Here is a 16,172-nt window from a genome sequence, read left to right on the forward strand (position 1 = left end):
TATAATGTCAATCAAAAATAGTCAACTATATGAGCACCATAACAAACATGACACATGATTCCTTAGCTTAGACTTGACTAACAATTAGTATTATTTTATCCAAAACCAAAATTGGTACTGTATGGTTGAGCAAAAAATACCATAAAAGATAACATATAAAAAAGGACCATATATTTTATTACATCGACATTGGCTATTTATGTACTGGTTAGAACAATGGCTCACCTAGTACTTTTATCAGCAAACACTAGTGCCATTTAACAGCACCAATACCGTGTAAGAACACCAGTACATTTATCAGCTCACCATTAATTTTATCAGCAAAGTTTGTATTACAAAGTAACCAGTACAAGTCTGTATTTAGAAAGTAAAAACATATCTATTCATCAATGTATAAGTCCTTTACAATCTAGCCTTCAAGGCCTAGTGTATGGTGGGTATTGGTTTACATAAGGATTATGCCTAAGAATTTGTTAGCACATCTCATGTGGAAGGTCTGCTATTCTTTGTTGGATGATAATCCAGTCCATGGGCTTTGGATCTTCAGTTGACAATGAAATGACAACATCAACACACCCCATGTCAGCATAATTTGCAAAGAAGACTTCAACGAATAATTTGGCTGGATGCTCAGCACAGACAGCTGCAATGCACTCAATCACATGGCCTTCATAAGGGTATCTCATTGTAAAGGCAGGAACACTGTCTCTGGCATTTGCTAAATCGAATAAGTATGGGAGCAATTGATTTGATAGCTCATCATCATTAGGATCTCCATCATAGGCGAAAGGCGTTATGCAGGAATCGGGTGGATTTAATGTTGCTTTCAAAGGGGTGTCATCAACCAGGAGTGTATTCATGGGATCATAGTCAATGTCATGCACAACTAATGCACTAAATGGCTTAAGCAGACACATCTCATCCAGCCGTGTTGGGTGGTGAAATTCTTCCCTTATACAACAATCCTCCTGTGCAAAGTTGAACAAGAACTGGATTCCTCAATCCCTCGGTACCCTCGACCATCTTAAGATATTACTGCTTCAAAATAATTCGTTAAGCGGAAGCATTCCAGCAGCCATCGATAGTCGTGGCAACCTTGCGCAGCTAAACTTGGAAAATAACAGTCTTAGTGGAAGCATTCCTCCGACACTACAACACTTTTTGAGCTCTGCATTCACCGGCAATGCGGGTCTCTGTGGTCCTCCACTCCCCTCTTGCCCCAGCCCACCGCCTCTGCCCACTGGTCCACCCTCTACGTCCCCAAGTCAAACTTGTCAAGGCGCAGTCAAGGTTCAGCACACTAAAGATTGTGCTTATAGTTGTGGGAGACGCTGCTCTACTCATAGTGATCAGAGCCTGCTGTCTCTTTTACTACTTGAGGAAGCACAGCTCCAGCTCATCTTCTATAGAGAAGGCATCAAAGCCAACTTGGCCCAGGCCATTCAAAAAAGCAGCAGACGATTCTAAGGACGAATACAACTCGGAGCAGGAGCCTGAGCATAACAAACTTGTATTCTTTTCAGGTGGTGGGCATGCTTTCGATCTCGAAGATCTCTTGCGAGCCCCAATTTGCTTTCTATCAAAGACACTATGGGACTGACATTTCTCCTTGTCATAGTACTCCATGTAGCAATCTCAAAATGCTCCCACAAAGATTTCATGAAATTGATCAACTATGGTCGCAAAGAGAAAACATAGTTGCCTAATTTATGAACATCACCACCTTGGCCATTTCAAGAGTAGTTTGCCACCACCTCTTTAACAATATTCCATTCAAATCAAAGATTAACAACTTTTTTTGAGGCATAACATCTCCGGAGTCACCTAGAAGCAACAATAACACAAAGACAAATCCATCATACTTGAGTTGATGAATTGGAAAGAGAATTTCATATCAACTTATGAGAAGATAAATTGCAAAAAGAATTTCATTAGAAAAACAAGGAAGATAAATTGCAAAAATAATTTCATTAAAAAAACAAGAAGATAAATTGGAGATAAATTGTTCAAAAAACAAGAAGGTAAATTGCAAAAAGAGTTTTATTTAAAACTTGCGAGACCAGCTCTCATATAATGTCATTTTATAGATGATCTGGTCCTAACATTTGGGGTTGGGCATTTGTAGGATCAATTAAATATGACTTAGTAACTATTTGACTAAATATCCTCTTCTTTGTATCTGTAGGGAGAAAGGCTACCTAGTACTATGTCATCCTCCATTTGCTCTCCATCAGAGCTGTCAACAGGTAGCTTAGGCTTTAGCCCTGATATAATCTCAACTACCGCAGTGACCCTCTCACTGCTATCTGTGTCGAGCTTTTCACCACAATCCATGTGTTCACCCTTACTATTCTTTCCAGTCACCTCCCCACTGCCACCTATGTCTTCGTCATTGCTATGGTTTCCCAGTAAGTCCTGCATGTCCAATCTTGCTACTGCTTCCTCTATAATCCTATCCGGTTGCTGCAAATTTTATTCATCCATCATCTTCAATGTCTCCAGTGAGAGATTGACTACAAAGAAATAAAGTCAGATGGGAAATGTGTTTGACATGTTGTACATAGAAGACTGTAAATGTGCATCTTCGTAAAAAAAATACATACCCTCCTTTTCCTCTACATTCTTGCTTTTGTACAATGACCGCACAGCAGATTTCTTCTTGTGTTATATGTGGCACTTCATCCTAGTAAGAGCTTCCTTAACTCACAAACTTTCATCTGCTAAACAATATATAATACATGAATAGATGCAATATATAAAACAAGAATAAATGAAAGAGATAAAACAAGGACATAAAAATAAATACCCTCTTTTGGCCACATAGGGAAAAAAAATAGTCCTACCTCTCTTCTTTGCAACTTTCAGGTCCCCCTGTGCCACTGCTTGCTGCTGCTTTTTTACTTTGTCCCAACATTTCATCCTCATCATACTCTTGATCCCCAACATCCTCCAAGGAGTTGTCATCTTCCAACCAACTTCCATCGAATAGTTGTTTATTGTCTTCTTTTTCACACGAGGCATGCCCCTCTACCTGTTGTTCTTTCTTGGTGTCTATGAACACATTTGAAATATTAGAGTTTCCCTCCTCCATGACAACTAGTGCTACAGTTGTTGCTTGCCACATACAGAAATGTATGAGTGGAATTCTTGCCTTCATGTCGATCCTAATTGCACCACGATTGGAGTTGTGTAAGTGAATGGCAACGCTGGGTGAATTATTTCCCTCGTCCCTTTGCCTGTACCAGTCAAATCTGAGTAGCCATGGACCATTGTAAGTTTGTGACGAATTCAATCCACAAAGAATGTTTGCTTTCTTCCTCCTCCACTCTTGACGTGCCTTGATGCATTGTAGGCTCTTACACAAGGGACACAAAAGAATGGAACTATAGCATTCCTGCGGTGGATCTTTAACTTCAACCTCATCGATGATGCATTAGCCTTTTCTTCTACAACTTAGCCGCAAATTTGTGCTTCGTTGTCAAACATGCTAGGAATAACATATTACAAAAACCATTATAGATGCAAGTGAAACTATCGTTCGTAGGGTTCGTGAGCATCGATTGCATTGGGCAATACAACCAATTGATCTTGCATCGATTCTATCGGGATGGTGTGTATGTCCGATGATAGCTTAATCATTGTAGGCATCTCTACTACCATTTTGCCACTGTCAAGCAACAACAGCTTTGATCCATTCACAACATCCTCCACCCTGAAAAGCTCTACTCCTCGACACAACTGTATGCCATAACTTCTTTGTGCAATACGACCTCCCCGCCAACAACCCCCCTCGTTGTCAATATTTCTATGGCTTCTGTGTGCTCCTTCGACCTGCAAAAAAAAGTCACACCATCACGCTCCCCTATTGTTGCATTCAATTCAACCAAAAATATCCAAATTCGATCACAAAGTGAGAAGCTGAAATCTTCATGCACATACAATCAAATCAAAACTTTAAAAAACTTCACTTCGTTTTTGCACATTGCTAGCTTTTTCACCTCTCACACACAAGAGAAACTCGAACGTCGATTACTCAAAATTTCCCCTTCCTTTTTGCACAACTTTTCCATGACAGCCAATCCATGAGTCCGAAGAAACAGATTCAACCAGCCTGAAAAGAGAATCAACACACTCTTGAGTTTTAATCTTTGTGCCAGAATTTCCACAGAAGTTGAGTCCCTTATTGCAATATCTCCACCGAAGCTAGCACTCAGCAAGAACGCATTGCTAACTTTTATCACATCTCTCACACACACAGCAAAAACGCATGCTCCGATCTATACATTTTATCGTTTCAGGTGGTCCCTTTCACTTGTCGATCGATTCGAAGCCATAGCAATGGATTTATTCACATCGCATATGTAGCAAGAGCTAGAGAAAAAAGCCAACGAATGGACATGCCATGGCTTTGTGGTATTCGCTATCGTGATGCAGAGGGGTGCGCGCATAACTGCCCACGCTGAATCCACTACTTTTTTGATCCAATGGTCCAAAATTTTCAATTATAATCTAAGGGTGGAGGATTCCCCAATAGTCCTCCCCCAAAGCTCTCCTAAAGAGATATAAGTCCCTTAGTGCTTGTACACTACATGTAATATGGGCAGGAAGGTTTTTCTGGACATGCTTTTGCCATAGGCCTTTTCTGTACCTAATGAGCAAACTCATCAAAGTAGGACTGCTTCTTATAGAAAATTTCATCTCGTCAAGAGAACCGTGTTGCGATCGACTTATGAACGGTTGATCTCTCAAGTCTAGTTGACCAAGTCATCACACGCTTTCTTTCGATCCATTAGCTTAGAAACGATATTGCCCACCCCATCTAGGGACGGCGCTTGACTTTCAACACATTTATTCGGCTTTGAGAATCGCTGCATACTCTCTTCGAGATTATGATTCGCATATGAACAATTGGCAGCGTCTTTTAGGAGTGCGGAGGCGAATTTCAGGTCCGAATCTTGCTGCTGTGCGCTTTCGCTGTTTGCATCCAGAATGGGTCGACAGATGAATGAGGACACTCGAAATTATCTGCTATATCAAGCGATAATTGATGCAGTCTCTGCAATATGAGACTTGGAAAAACACTGATGTTTGCCTTAGTTACTCTGATGATAATTATGGGCCTTGTCCATGCGAGTACTCCTCCCAACTTGTTAGAGAATGGAAGTTTCGAGTTTGGGTCGGACCGATCTGCGTTTGAGGAAATACTTTATTGGCCTGATAATGCGACGAAAATCACTGGATGGTATATTTCCAGCGGAAGCGTGGATTGGGCGAGGGGAAGATGGCAAAGGGCAAGCGATTGCACTCCAACATGCATAGATCTGAGTGGTGCAGGACCAGGCACAATAACTACTTCTTTCAATGTTAGCGCAGGGATGACGTACACGGTCCTCTTGGATGCTGCAGCCAATCCAGACTCGGCCGATGTTGTGAAGGGCAATTTCTCCGTTTACGTGCAGCTCGATTCTAACAGTGAAACGATCTTAAACTCTTCAGTAGTGAGTGTGGACAGCGAGGCGTACATTAACCATCAGAATATTGGCTGGAAGACGAGCTGGTTCATCTTCTCAACCTCAACTGACCTTGCAGGCAGAAGCTGCAATTTGACTCTCTCCAGCAACATCCAGGGAATATACGGCCCACTTATTGACAATGTGCGCGTGTACGAGGGAGTGCTAGCCCCAAAGAGTAAGTCTAGTTACACGTAGCAAAAGTTATCAAGGGGCAAATTTTGTAGGCGCAATAAAATTGATTTGGTAGCTTTGGGAGATCAGCGAGTGGTTGGAGATCAAATTCTCATCGAAATTTCTTTTCTTTGGAACTAGCAGAGTCATTGGAGATAGCGGCAGCTTGCCAAACAGGTACTTGCATGCCTCATGATATAGCCAATTAATTCAGTTGTAGAAACCTGTTTTTGGCCATGAACAAAGGCCTTAAGCAATCACTTATTGCCGCGATTCTCCACGGAGTCTTTCAGCCGTCGAAGTATGTTTTGGGTCTTTATACTAGATAGCTTAAAGGATCAATTTCTTTTAGTTTATCTTTCTCTCTAAAATAATTGCCCGTCGTGAAGATGCTTAGTCCCAATACTATGCAACCTTCTTCCGAGGGTATTAGTGATCAGCACTGTGCTTGTGAATCTGAAATTAGAATTGTGTCCACGTATGGGGAAGAGACCATTTCCTAGTAGATCTAGAACAGCTTACACAAACAGCGTGGTTGGAGTATTAAGGCTGCAGAATCAAGGAATTAAAGTTCATATATTTTAGGGACCTTAAAAATTTAGCGAAACTAATTTTTTGTGCACCTGTCTTTGAAATCACTGAATATAGATTTTTTGACATCTTCTCGAATTCTGATCATTGTGAGCTTTCCCTGGCTACCTCTCGTAGCAATTGCACAATTCTGAGAAGCTCTAGTCTTTCTGCAGGTGGGACATCTAAAACTTTGTTGGCGGTGGTCATTGTGGTGCCTACGATTTCAATAGTAGCTTTGAGTTTGTCTGTATACTTTTGGTGGAGAAAGAGAAAACATAGAACACTTGCCTTAGGAGGTATGCAAATAAACATCAGTTGTGCACGGACTAAGGACAAGTTTTCCCGTTATCTTTTCATTCTCATATCATGGTTATACAGGCCTCATTTTAGGCTGTGACCTTCCACCGATAATTTCTTGTAATACTTATCTTGTGTATAATTGGGTTTGTAGAGATTCTACATGTTGAGGGAAAAGCACAGATTTTTGCATACAATGTTCTTAAAAATGCCACACAGAATTTCAATCAAGGTCACAAACTGGGTGAAGGTGCTTTCGGTGAAGTATTCAAGGTATGCATTGCTGCTTCAATTCCATCGTTTTCTAAATATTGTCGCACTTTTCTCAGAGCTCGCAAAATGCGGAAGAATGGAAACATTTAATTGGTACTAGCTAGACGCTATATAACCTGGCACAATCTAAATTCTGGAACTGATGCTTTGTTGAACCTATCCATCGTAATGGAAGGGCATCCTAAGGGATGGCACTGAAGTAGCGGTGAAGAGACTTTCTTCTACATCACGTCAGGGTCAACAGGAATTTCTCAATGAGGTCACTGTTATCAGTCGTGTACAGCATAGGAATCTTGTAACATTGAAAGGTTGTTGCATACATGGAGGTGAAAGACTGCTGGTCTACGAGTTCCTTGAGAATGGGAGCCTTTCTCAAGCTTTATTGGGTAACCAGATAAACCTTTTCTTAATGCTCCATCTTTAAATTTAACCATATTTATTGCATGTTATTTTCTCCTATTTTGTGTATATAATGGTAGTAGTAGTACCGCTGAGAGTTTGAGCAAAAACGGGTATAGTACTTTCATAACATTGTTTTCGATCTACATTGACAGATTCAAAGGATGCTGTTCATCTGGACTGGTCAACCCGACTCAAGATTACTGTAGGAACTGCCCGTGGCCTTGCATACTTGCATCAAGGCTCTCAGCCACGCATTTTACACAGAGACATAAAAGCCAGCAACATTCTTCTCGACAAAAAATTCGATGCTAAAATTGCAGATTTTGGTTTGGCAAAGCTTTTCCCTGATGGTGAAACCCATGTTAGTACACGGGTTGCAGGGACATTGTAAGAGGACCTCTCCATGCTATCACCGTGCGAAAACCACCATAAGTGTGTTTGCGTTTTGTTTCTGCTCAACTAGTAGCAAAGGTCGTTTAGAAAATTTTCGTTTAGCAACTCATGAAAATCTTTCATTGATCTTGCCGAGCGTACTTGTAAATGACTTTCTAGTGGATATCTGGCTCCGGAATACGCTTGGAGAGGGCTGCTAACTGACAAAGCAGACGTATTCAGCTTTGGCATAGTAGCACTAGAACTTGTGAGCGGCAGGCGTAATACGGACAATAAGTTACCACAGGACCAGCTATTTCTTCTCGATTGGGTCTGTAGTAATTACCCTCTGATTTTTCTTTATGATTAAGTAATGCATTCGGAACTCGAGATGGCGTGAAGATGAAGCCAGGGAAGTTTTTTGGGTGTGCCGATTATCTTCTGTTTTCGAAAGTCTTCTTATTATTCTTCTGCCGTTGAAATTACTATTGCATACAAACTTTGGATGTGAAGGCAGGAAGTAAAGATGCCGATTGAGAAAGACCTCATGGTGCGTTGTATTTTGTATACTTGCAGGCCAGGCTATTATATACTGAGGACAGAATTTTAAATCTTGTCGACCCAAAACTGGAAAAAGATGGCTTTAACGAGGAGGAGGTTCTCCGAGTTATCAAGGTGGCCTTATTATGCACCCAACAAGAACCTGAAAATCGCCCAGCAATGGTTCAAGTAGTCACTATCCTTACAGGAGAAGTTGAAGGAAGCGGTGGAGCTCTTCTAGCAAGCACAGAATCAAACGAGGTTCCACTTCTCATGAACTCTTATACACCGATCGGCGATTCCTACTCCACCTCAGTGCCCTCCACCTCGTTCTCTGTCGAGAGTATGTAGTGCAAATATCAAGACCTCAACCTTCCTTCACCTCACGTTTCTTTTTCCTTGTAGTACCATCTAGTGCCTAGACCAGTAGTCCGAAAGCTTCCATTAACGTCACGCTCTTTTGTATTTATTTAGAGGCTCTTACGCTTTGATTATGCACATGGCAATCGTAAGGAGATCCATGAATCGTCTTTGGTGGATGATATAATTTAAATCGAAGGAGTATTCAACCCGTGCTTTGCAGTGGCAAAGAGGCATGACCATCCTGAACAACTCCCTATCTTGAAGGTGGATCTTTGATTCTTAAATTGCTAATCTCATTCACCTTGCATACTTGGATTGGATTTTGAAATTTTGGCTAAGTCTTAACCCATGGCCGTGAGACCTTCCATCTCCTCCTTTCATTCCATTAACCTTCTATCTCCTCCTTCCTCCCGAAGGTGACCTTCCATCTCCTCCATTCCATTGACCTTCTATCTGTTCCTTGCCCCTAAAGCTGCCTCTTGTCTTTCCACCTCCTCCCCCCTCCAAGCCTCCATCCACGAGCTCCTTCTTTGTGACATGTGGCAGGCTCTTCTCCTCCAAGATGGCATGTGTCCTCTCTCTTTTTTTTGGGTGTCCGTGGTTAATAGGTTAAAGACTAGTATTGCATAGAAGCCCAATTTGATCTAATTTGGCAAACAATCCAAATTGAAATTGTGAGCATGTACAATATATATATATATATATATATATATAAACACACACACACATATATATACATATATATACAACCACGCATGTATACATATGTAGATATTTTAAATATATGCGTAAGTATAGAGAGCCATAAAGTCTAACAAAGCAAGGTAGAGAAGGGTAATATTTATATTTTACAAACAACCAAACAGATAAATGAAGAGAGAGGAAGAAAGAGTAGAGAGAGAGAGAGAGAGAGAGATTAAGTGTGTGTGTGTGTGTGTATAAATAAGTAAACGAGCATCTACAAATGTAAAGAGCCTAAATAACTATGACGAAGTAAAGGGAGATGCTCTATGAAGGGGTAAGGGAAGTTCAGGCGCAGCAGAGTTGGAAGAACTGAAAGGTGAACAGAGAGCAGGAGGCAATGTAGAAAGATAGCAAACATGTAAACCACCATTCATGCAGGGAGCAGAGGTGCTCCAACAAGACAGTACTATAGCAATAGAGGAGTAAAACACTATCAGGGGGTGGAAAGAAACACAGTCACACACATTGTAAGGGCCAGTTGGTTGTGGCAGACCACCAAAAAAGTCTAGATACAGTCACATCATTCATAAATATACGCGACCCAGCTCAAAGGCTCCATTGAAACTAGTTGTAAAAGAAGGACAAGTTAGTAATGTTACGTGGATACCTTAGTGTAATAGTTAAACATTTTATGCTTTAAGAAGATGATCATGTAATAGCTAAGCATGTTATGCATTAAGAATACGATCAAAATGAAACTGATAAGAGAGAACGTGGAAACAACAATCCTTCGGTATGCATCTGTGCACTGAATGTTAAAAATCAGTGTTGAGTTCAATGCATTACTATTACTGTTGAAAACTAATGTTGAGCAAGCAATTGACAACTAAACGTCGTAGGATGGTGGGCATGGATGCAGCGTGAATCATTCCAATTACCCGAAGTGAATCAACTAGTAAAAAGCAGAGCATCGAGAATAAAAAGGTGGCACAAGCTCGAATAGCAAAAAGGGTGCTAAGATGGGCTGGCAATCAAAGGAGCCACAAAGGTGAAAGAAGCAGACGCGACGAGCAATAGAGTACCAAGGGGGGTTCACCGATCATTGTTACTGATCATTGTTACATGGAGGAGAGAATTAAGCGCCTGTAACTAAGTCTCAATTACCATAAAAGGAGCTTATATGAAAATGGCAAGAGCAAAGAAAGTAAGCTACTAAGGAAGAGGTAAGGAAGCAATGAACCTTGCAGGGAGTGGAAGTAATGTGCACAAGGAACGGCTGCGAAGAGGCCGGATGAGCTTACAAGGCGCAAGAGCAAGGTAGGTGCTGCAGCTAAGGGACAAGCTTACAATGCAAGGGTGTTTGAAGAAGGGAAATTGTGCCAAAGATAGCTAGGAGTTCAAGGTAAAGGCGGACTGACTGCACAAGAGAAAGGAAGCGAGAAGGTGGGCAAATAGCGATATGCATGCAATTCTTTGCTTGGAGGCGAAGCAGAGAGTCGTAGTAGGAGGGCAAAACTATGTCCACTTATAAGAGCATTTGCAAAAGGCGTAACCATAGAATACACATAATTTGTGACAAGCATGGATGTGGGAGGTGGGTCACGTGATTGTTAAGGGGGTTGGGAAAATGGATACGGGTTGAGGTTGGGTGTGGATAGAGTCACAAAAGACACAAATGAGTTTAGAGGTTGGGAGGCAAGCAAGAGAGGGGGTTTGGGGGGTTTAGATGGGGATTGGTTATGTAAAAGTGTACGTAAGGTTAGGGATAGGTTAGTTTAGGTAGTGATTAGTGCATGGGTTGAGGGGGGATTAGGTAAGGGGGACAATAGTTAAGGGGGATTAGTTGAAAATGGATTAGACTATAAAAAAACAAAAATCAAAGGGGAAATTAGAAAAAAAAGGGGTTAATGCTACAGTAGGGGAGAATTGGGGTCTCAAAAGGGCCTCATAAGGAATGGATTAAGAAATGGATTAGTCCTAATGAAAGGGCCAAGGTAGGTCCCAAAAAGTCCTAACCTCCCCTCACCTAGGTGGGTTAAGCCCAAAAGTGAACCCACCTCTTACACCTCTTACACAACTCTTACTCCTAGGTGGGAACCCAAAAATTCAAAATTCAAAATTTGAATTTTGAATTCCCTCCCTCCTCTCTCCTCCTTCCCTCCCTCCCCCTCCCTCACTCCCCCTCCTCACTCCCTCCTCCCCCTCCCTCCCTCCCTCCTCCCCCTCCCCTCTCCTCCCCTCCCCCTCCCCCTCCTCATTCCCTCCTCCCCCTTCCACCTCCTCCCCCTCCCTCCCCCCTCCTCCACGCTTGCTCCTCCTACCCTCCCCCTCCCTCCCTCCTCCACACCTGCTCCTCCTCCCCTTCCCCTCCCTCCTTCTCCACCGCTGCTCCTCCTCCCCTTCCCCTTCCTCCTGCTCCTCCCTCCTCCCTCCCTCCTCCATGCCTACTCCTCCTCACCCTCCACACCTACTGTGGTCTGCCCTCCTTTCCTCCTCTTCAACTACCGGTCCTCCCTCCCCCATCCCTCCTCCTCGCCCTCCCTCTTCCTGCGTGTTGCTCCTTCAAGCCTGCATCTCCACACCTTCTCCTTCTCTACACTCCTTTAGTCATGGCACCATTCGAGGACGTCTCCAACAAGTATCAAATTCACTTAGATTTGGAGGCTAAATATGCAAGCACATGTAGTCTAGGATTGAGGGGAGCTTCCAAAATCTACAGTCTTCGTTCACAAGGAAAGAAGCATCTCGACCTTTGGGTAGAAGGATCCTTGTATCCTTTAGATCCTACCAACCAAAAGAGCCCTCCTTTCCATACAATGCATGAGCTAGTTCGGTTTGTTGGAAATGGACATGTGGGGTTGCTTGGTTATTGCAATCGGTTAAACAATGCTCAGTCAATGGCTATGCAAGAAAGCGAGATGCACAGAGCCCAAGCAGAGATGCTAGCACATTTAGGAAATGGCACCATTGTTGCAATGCATAACTCTATTTAGGATCTTCAAAGGGAGAACCAAGATCTTCATGATAAAGCCAAAGCATTGGACTTGGAGCGAAATGCATTGGACTTGGAGCGACATGAATTAGAAGAGTCACTCTGTAAGCTAGCTGAGTCCAAAAAAGGCTTGGAAAGATCTATATGCAATCAAGTTTGACGAGCCATAGAGAAGGAACCAGAGAAGGTAGAAGAACAAGTGCAAAAGATGAAAGAAACACCTTTGGGATTGAAGGAGAGGAAAAGAAGGTACTTACATAACATGGATGCATTGGCACCCACTGGTGGTGCTAGAAAGAGGAGAGTCCGGGCTACAAGGTTGGTTATCAAATGTTCCAATGAGATTACACTCTTTTGTGCTACACTGTTTGTGACTAAGTTTTTATTGTGTTCTTCTTTAGGAACTTCATGGAAGATGTGATGGGAAGAATGGATGGGGATGATATTGACTGTTCGTATGCTCCAGCTAGTCTATTGAAGTCAAGCGATGTCATTGGGATACTAAGGGACCCAAGACACAAGCGCCTGTGTGTGCAAGTTGTTGAGGAGGTGATGAAGGACTTCAAAAATATTATGGATGCAAAGGAGATGCTTGCAGCTTGTGATACTGCCGGTGTAAGTCGTGAAGCTTACACATTTGTTTTCAAAATTTTCAAGTCTGCACATGCACGGCAAGAAACAAACCAATGTGTAAGAGAAATGCTTGGAGGGTACCATTGCGTAAGGGGCACAATGACTTAGAAGAGTAAAAAGAAATCTAGCTTGCAAACCTTTGAGATGAATGCTTTCAACAATGTCTACTTAGATGTTGAGAAACTGCAACAAGCAATGGTCAAATTCTGCGGCATGAGAGAAGATGCTAAGAGGAAATCCATTATAGCATTGCACTTTACTTAGTTCATTTCCTATATCATGTTTATCCTAACGATTGTTCTCTTTTGTTGTATAGATTGCAATGGAAAGCTCATATTTGTCATCAAAATGGATGAAGCTCAATTGGTGAAAGAACACAAGTTAGAGAGAGTCAGAATCTGCATTATGAATAAAGCCTTAGCCTTTGTTCAAGGGGATGAAGAAGTACAGCAAGATTTCTTAGTACAATCAGAGAAAGATATATGGTGGCTTGCAGCATTTGAGACTCCGAAAGAGTGCCATGAGACATTGAAGTGGGTTCTAGATAGAATAGGAATCCCATCGACCATCCGAAGACAAGAGGAAGGGAAAACATTGATAGTCGATGGCCATGGAACCTTTCAAGTTGAATGGCATCTTGCTGGTGATTTGAAAACCCTCAAGTGCTTGCATGGTTGTGATACAGGGGCAAATGCAATGAACACATGACTTTATTGCATGTGTTCGCAACGTAAGCAAAAGGCTGGCTTACAATGGGAGAATGGCATTCTATCTTGTAGCCAAACGCAAGCTCCCAATCACGACACGAAGGATCCAAAGTGGGATCCCATCTTTCCCATCCCACTTGAGAGAGTACACATATGTACTTTATAAGCAGAATTGCACGTACTTGATAAGTTGTTGTATTTGCATCTTGTTTATGCTTGGAATGTAATTCCGCAAGAAGTATCCCCACGGTGCATTGCAGAAGCGGAGAAGTTATTGTGAGAGATGGGATTCCATGGAGGAAATGTCAAACTTAAGGAGGATAAGAAAATGTCTGGGGCAACACAGAATCTTCCTGCAAAAGTGTCCATGGGTGGAGGGAAGGCAAGGAGATTCCTATCGAACCACAATCTCGACAAAGACATACATTGTCTCAAAGTAGTTTGAGTTGGGAATATTGAAAAGAATTGTGTGAATGCACGACCAATAAGGCTTATCATCCTCAAGTAGCAACTTTGAGAGCTAAAGTATAAACAAAGGTAGATACATTGATAAAATTGCTTCGCCAGGTTCAAATCGAAGATGTATTATGAAAGGTTCAGGATGGCTGTGAAAGAGTTTATGCAATTAATGGTGAAAGCATGGGGGGAGTCACACATTATGCATTACATGGTAATCTTGGCACCATCGTAATATTTAGCACTTGCTTTATAAACAGTTTTTGTTGTTGATTTGATTCTCATCATGTTTGCAGCATATTCTCTATGCACACAGACCATGGTTTGTACAAAATTGGGGTCCTTTGTCCATTTGGAATACACAAGGCATGGAGAAGTCACACTATAGAGCCAAGGCAGCCTACTTCAAGAACTCAAGGCATGGTGGTGGTGTCACTCATAGCAATGCATTGCATGAGATGTTCGACTGGTTTTTTAGATGTTTACTAGGAAGCACTTTGAAGTCTGAAAAGGCAGCATCAGAACTTGCAAAAGCAATTCAAATTGTATCAAATAATGGAAGGCATAGTGCTTAGAAAGCATCCAATAAGAGTCGAGGAGTCACACGTTGGTTGCAAGCTAGAGTGAGAGAAGGGAGCAGATGGGTCCAACCACCAACAGAAGCTATGGTGTAATTGTGTACAAATATGAAATAAATATATTGCTTATTTTGACCACAATTTGTGTACTCACTCTTTAATATCTTGCTTATTTTGACCATAATTTTTGTACTCACACGACGTTGGGGAAAGTGGAGACATGGTGAAGGAGGGGGGAGAGAAGGGAGGGGCGTGGGGTGGGGCAAGGGGAGGGGTGGAGTGGTAGCAAGGGTGGGGAGAGGGGGGGATGGGGGGTATGGGGGAGGGTGACGGGTGTGGGCAGGGCAAGTAGGGGGAGGGCAAGGGGGGGGAGGGCGATGAGGGTGGGGGGGGTTGGAGGGGTTAGGGCAAGGACAAGGGGCACAATGAAACCCTAAATGTAATTAAAAGGGATGTCAAAACATGATGGGCCCTTATAAAACGTTTAAAAAAACCCTGACTCTCATTATTCAATGGCAAGAGTGAAGAACACTACTAGACGCACTGGACACTACCTCTACCCTTCCTCCTCTAGCTCCACCACCTCCATGGCATCCGCGCACACGAACCTATCCGATGGCACCTCCCCAAACTCTCGTGAGCCCTCCCCCAACTCTCGTGAGATCTTCTAGGCTTCTCCTCAACCTCAGCCTTCCCCTCAGCCTTCTCCCCAGCCTTCCCCTCAACCTCGGCCTCCAGCTTGACCCTCAGCCTTCCCCTCAGCCTCAGCCTCAGCCTTCCCCTCAACCTTCCCCTCAGCCTTCCCCTCTCCATGAGAGCCCTCTCCGGATCGAACAAAATGTGTTCGATAACCTTCCGGACATAGAGAGGCTTCCTGAGGGCCAAAAGACTGCCAGGAAGAGCACCATCTTCCCTCTCTCGGAGATACAGCCCATCGCAGAGATGATCCCTGTGCCCATGAGGAGGGTAAAATAGACTCCAAGGAAGCCCCATCCCAAAGAAGGCCAAAGCTCCAGACGTCAACGAGAGGAGGACTCGGAGGAGGACCAACATAGACAAGAGTAGCAGAAGAAGTTCAAGGCAGATAGGAGGCCGTGAGAAGGTGTTTGGATACCTATAAGGCCCCCACCAAGAGTCAGAAAGCCGTACAGAGCGAAGCTAGGAGCGCAGGCCCTGAGGGAGATCAGGCAAATGCAAAAGACCACCGACAACTTGATCCCGCGTGCTCCCTTCCAACATGTGGTACGGGAGATAGCACAGGGATACAAGGACAACGTGCCCCTTAGCAAAGAAGCTATGGGGGCACTCCAAGAGGCTGTAAAGCAAGTGACCACCGCTTTGTTCAAGGATGCCAACTTGTGTGCCATCCATGCAAAGCACGTCATGGTCATGGACAAGGACATGACTTTGGCAAAGCGGCTATGGAGTGACCCACGTTTGAAGCCCTAGATTCTCTTGCAGCCCACTCTTAGGACTTAGACCACTCCCTGCCCTTGAAGGCACTATTGTATCTAAGGCCCAAGGGCTGATTTTTTTTAATAAAATTTTTTGACATTCTCTACACTCTTGCATTGTTGTGTATTTTCCATTTCTATGACTACATTAGCTGGTGATTTTA

The 16,172-nt window shown here is 43.0% G+C and overlaps 1 protein-coding gene across 2 annotated transcripts; it reads left to right on the forward strand.

Annotated features, from left to right (window-relative positions):
- The first annotated feature begins 4,614 nt into the window (after nucleotides 1-4,614).
- Nucleotides 4,615-8,752, forward strand: LOC147892916 (cold-responsive protein kinase 1-like). 2 transcript variants are annotated; one of them, XM_087387241.1, is made up of 8 exons: nucleotides 4,615-5,688; nucleotides 5,829-5,861; nucleotides 6,431-6,553; nucleotides 6,709-6,827; nucleotides 7,003-7,213; nucleotides 7,382-7,616; nucleotides 7,782-7,932; nucleotides 8,178-8,752. In XM_087387241.1, the coding sequence occupies exons 1-8, from the start codon at nucleotides 5,064-5,066 to the stop codon at nucleotides 8,490-8,492; spliced, it is 1,812 nt and encodes a 603-aa protein (XP_087243367.1). In that variant the 5' UTR covers nucleotides 4,615-5,063; the 3' UTR covers nucleotides 8,493-8,752. The 2 variants fall into 2 exon arrangements, with proteins under 2 accessions (XP_087243367.1, XP_087243368.1); XM_087387242.1 differs by lacking the exon at nucleotides 6,431-6,553.
- The last annotated feature ends 7,420 nt before the right edge of the window (nucleotides 8,753-16,172 follow it).

Source organism: Dipteris shenzhenensis, chromosome 16, assembly GCF_047967505.1.
Source record: "Dipteris shenzhenensis isolate YYH24624 ecotype China chromosome 16, Dip_SZ_1.0, whole genome shotgun sequence".
Lineage (NCBI taxonomy): Eukaryota > Viridiplantae > Streptophyta > Polypodiopsida > Gleicheniales > Dipteridaceae > Dipteris > Dipteris shenzhenensis.

Excerpts from the sequence above, each read along its gene's own strand:
- LOC147892916 (XM_087387241.1), top strand. The coding sequence starts at position 5,064 with ATGAGACTTGGAAAAACACTGATGTTTGCCTTAGTTACTCTGATGATA. Across the intron at positions 5,862-6,430 it reads AGCGGCAGCTTGCCAAACAG|GTGGGACATCTAAAACTTTG; the intron begins GTACTTGCATGC and ends GTCTTTCTGCAG. Across the intron at positions 7,214-7,381 it reads CCTTTCTCAAGCTTTATTGG|ATTCAAAGGATGCTGTTCAT; the intron begins GTAACCAGATAA and ends CTACATTGACAG.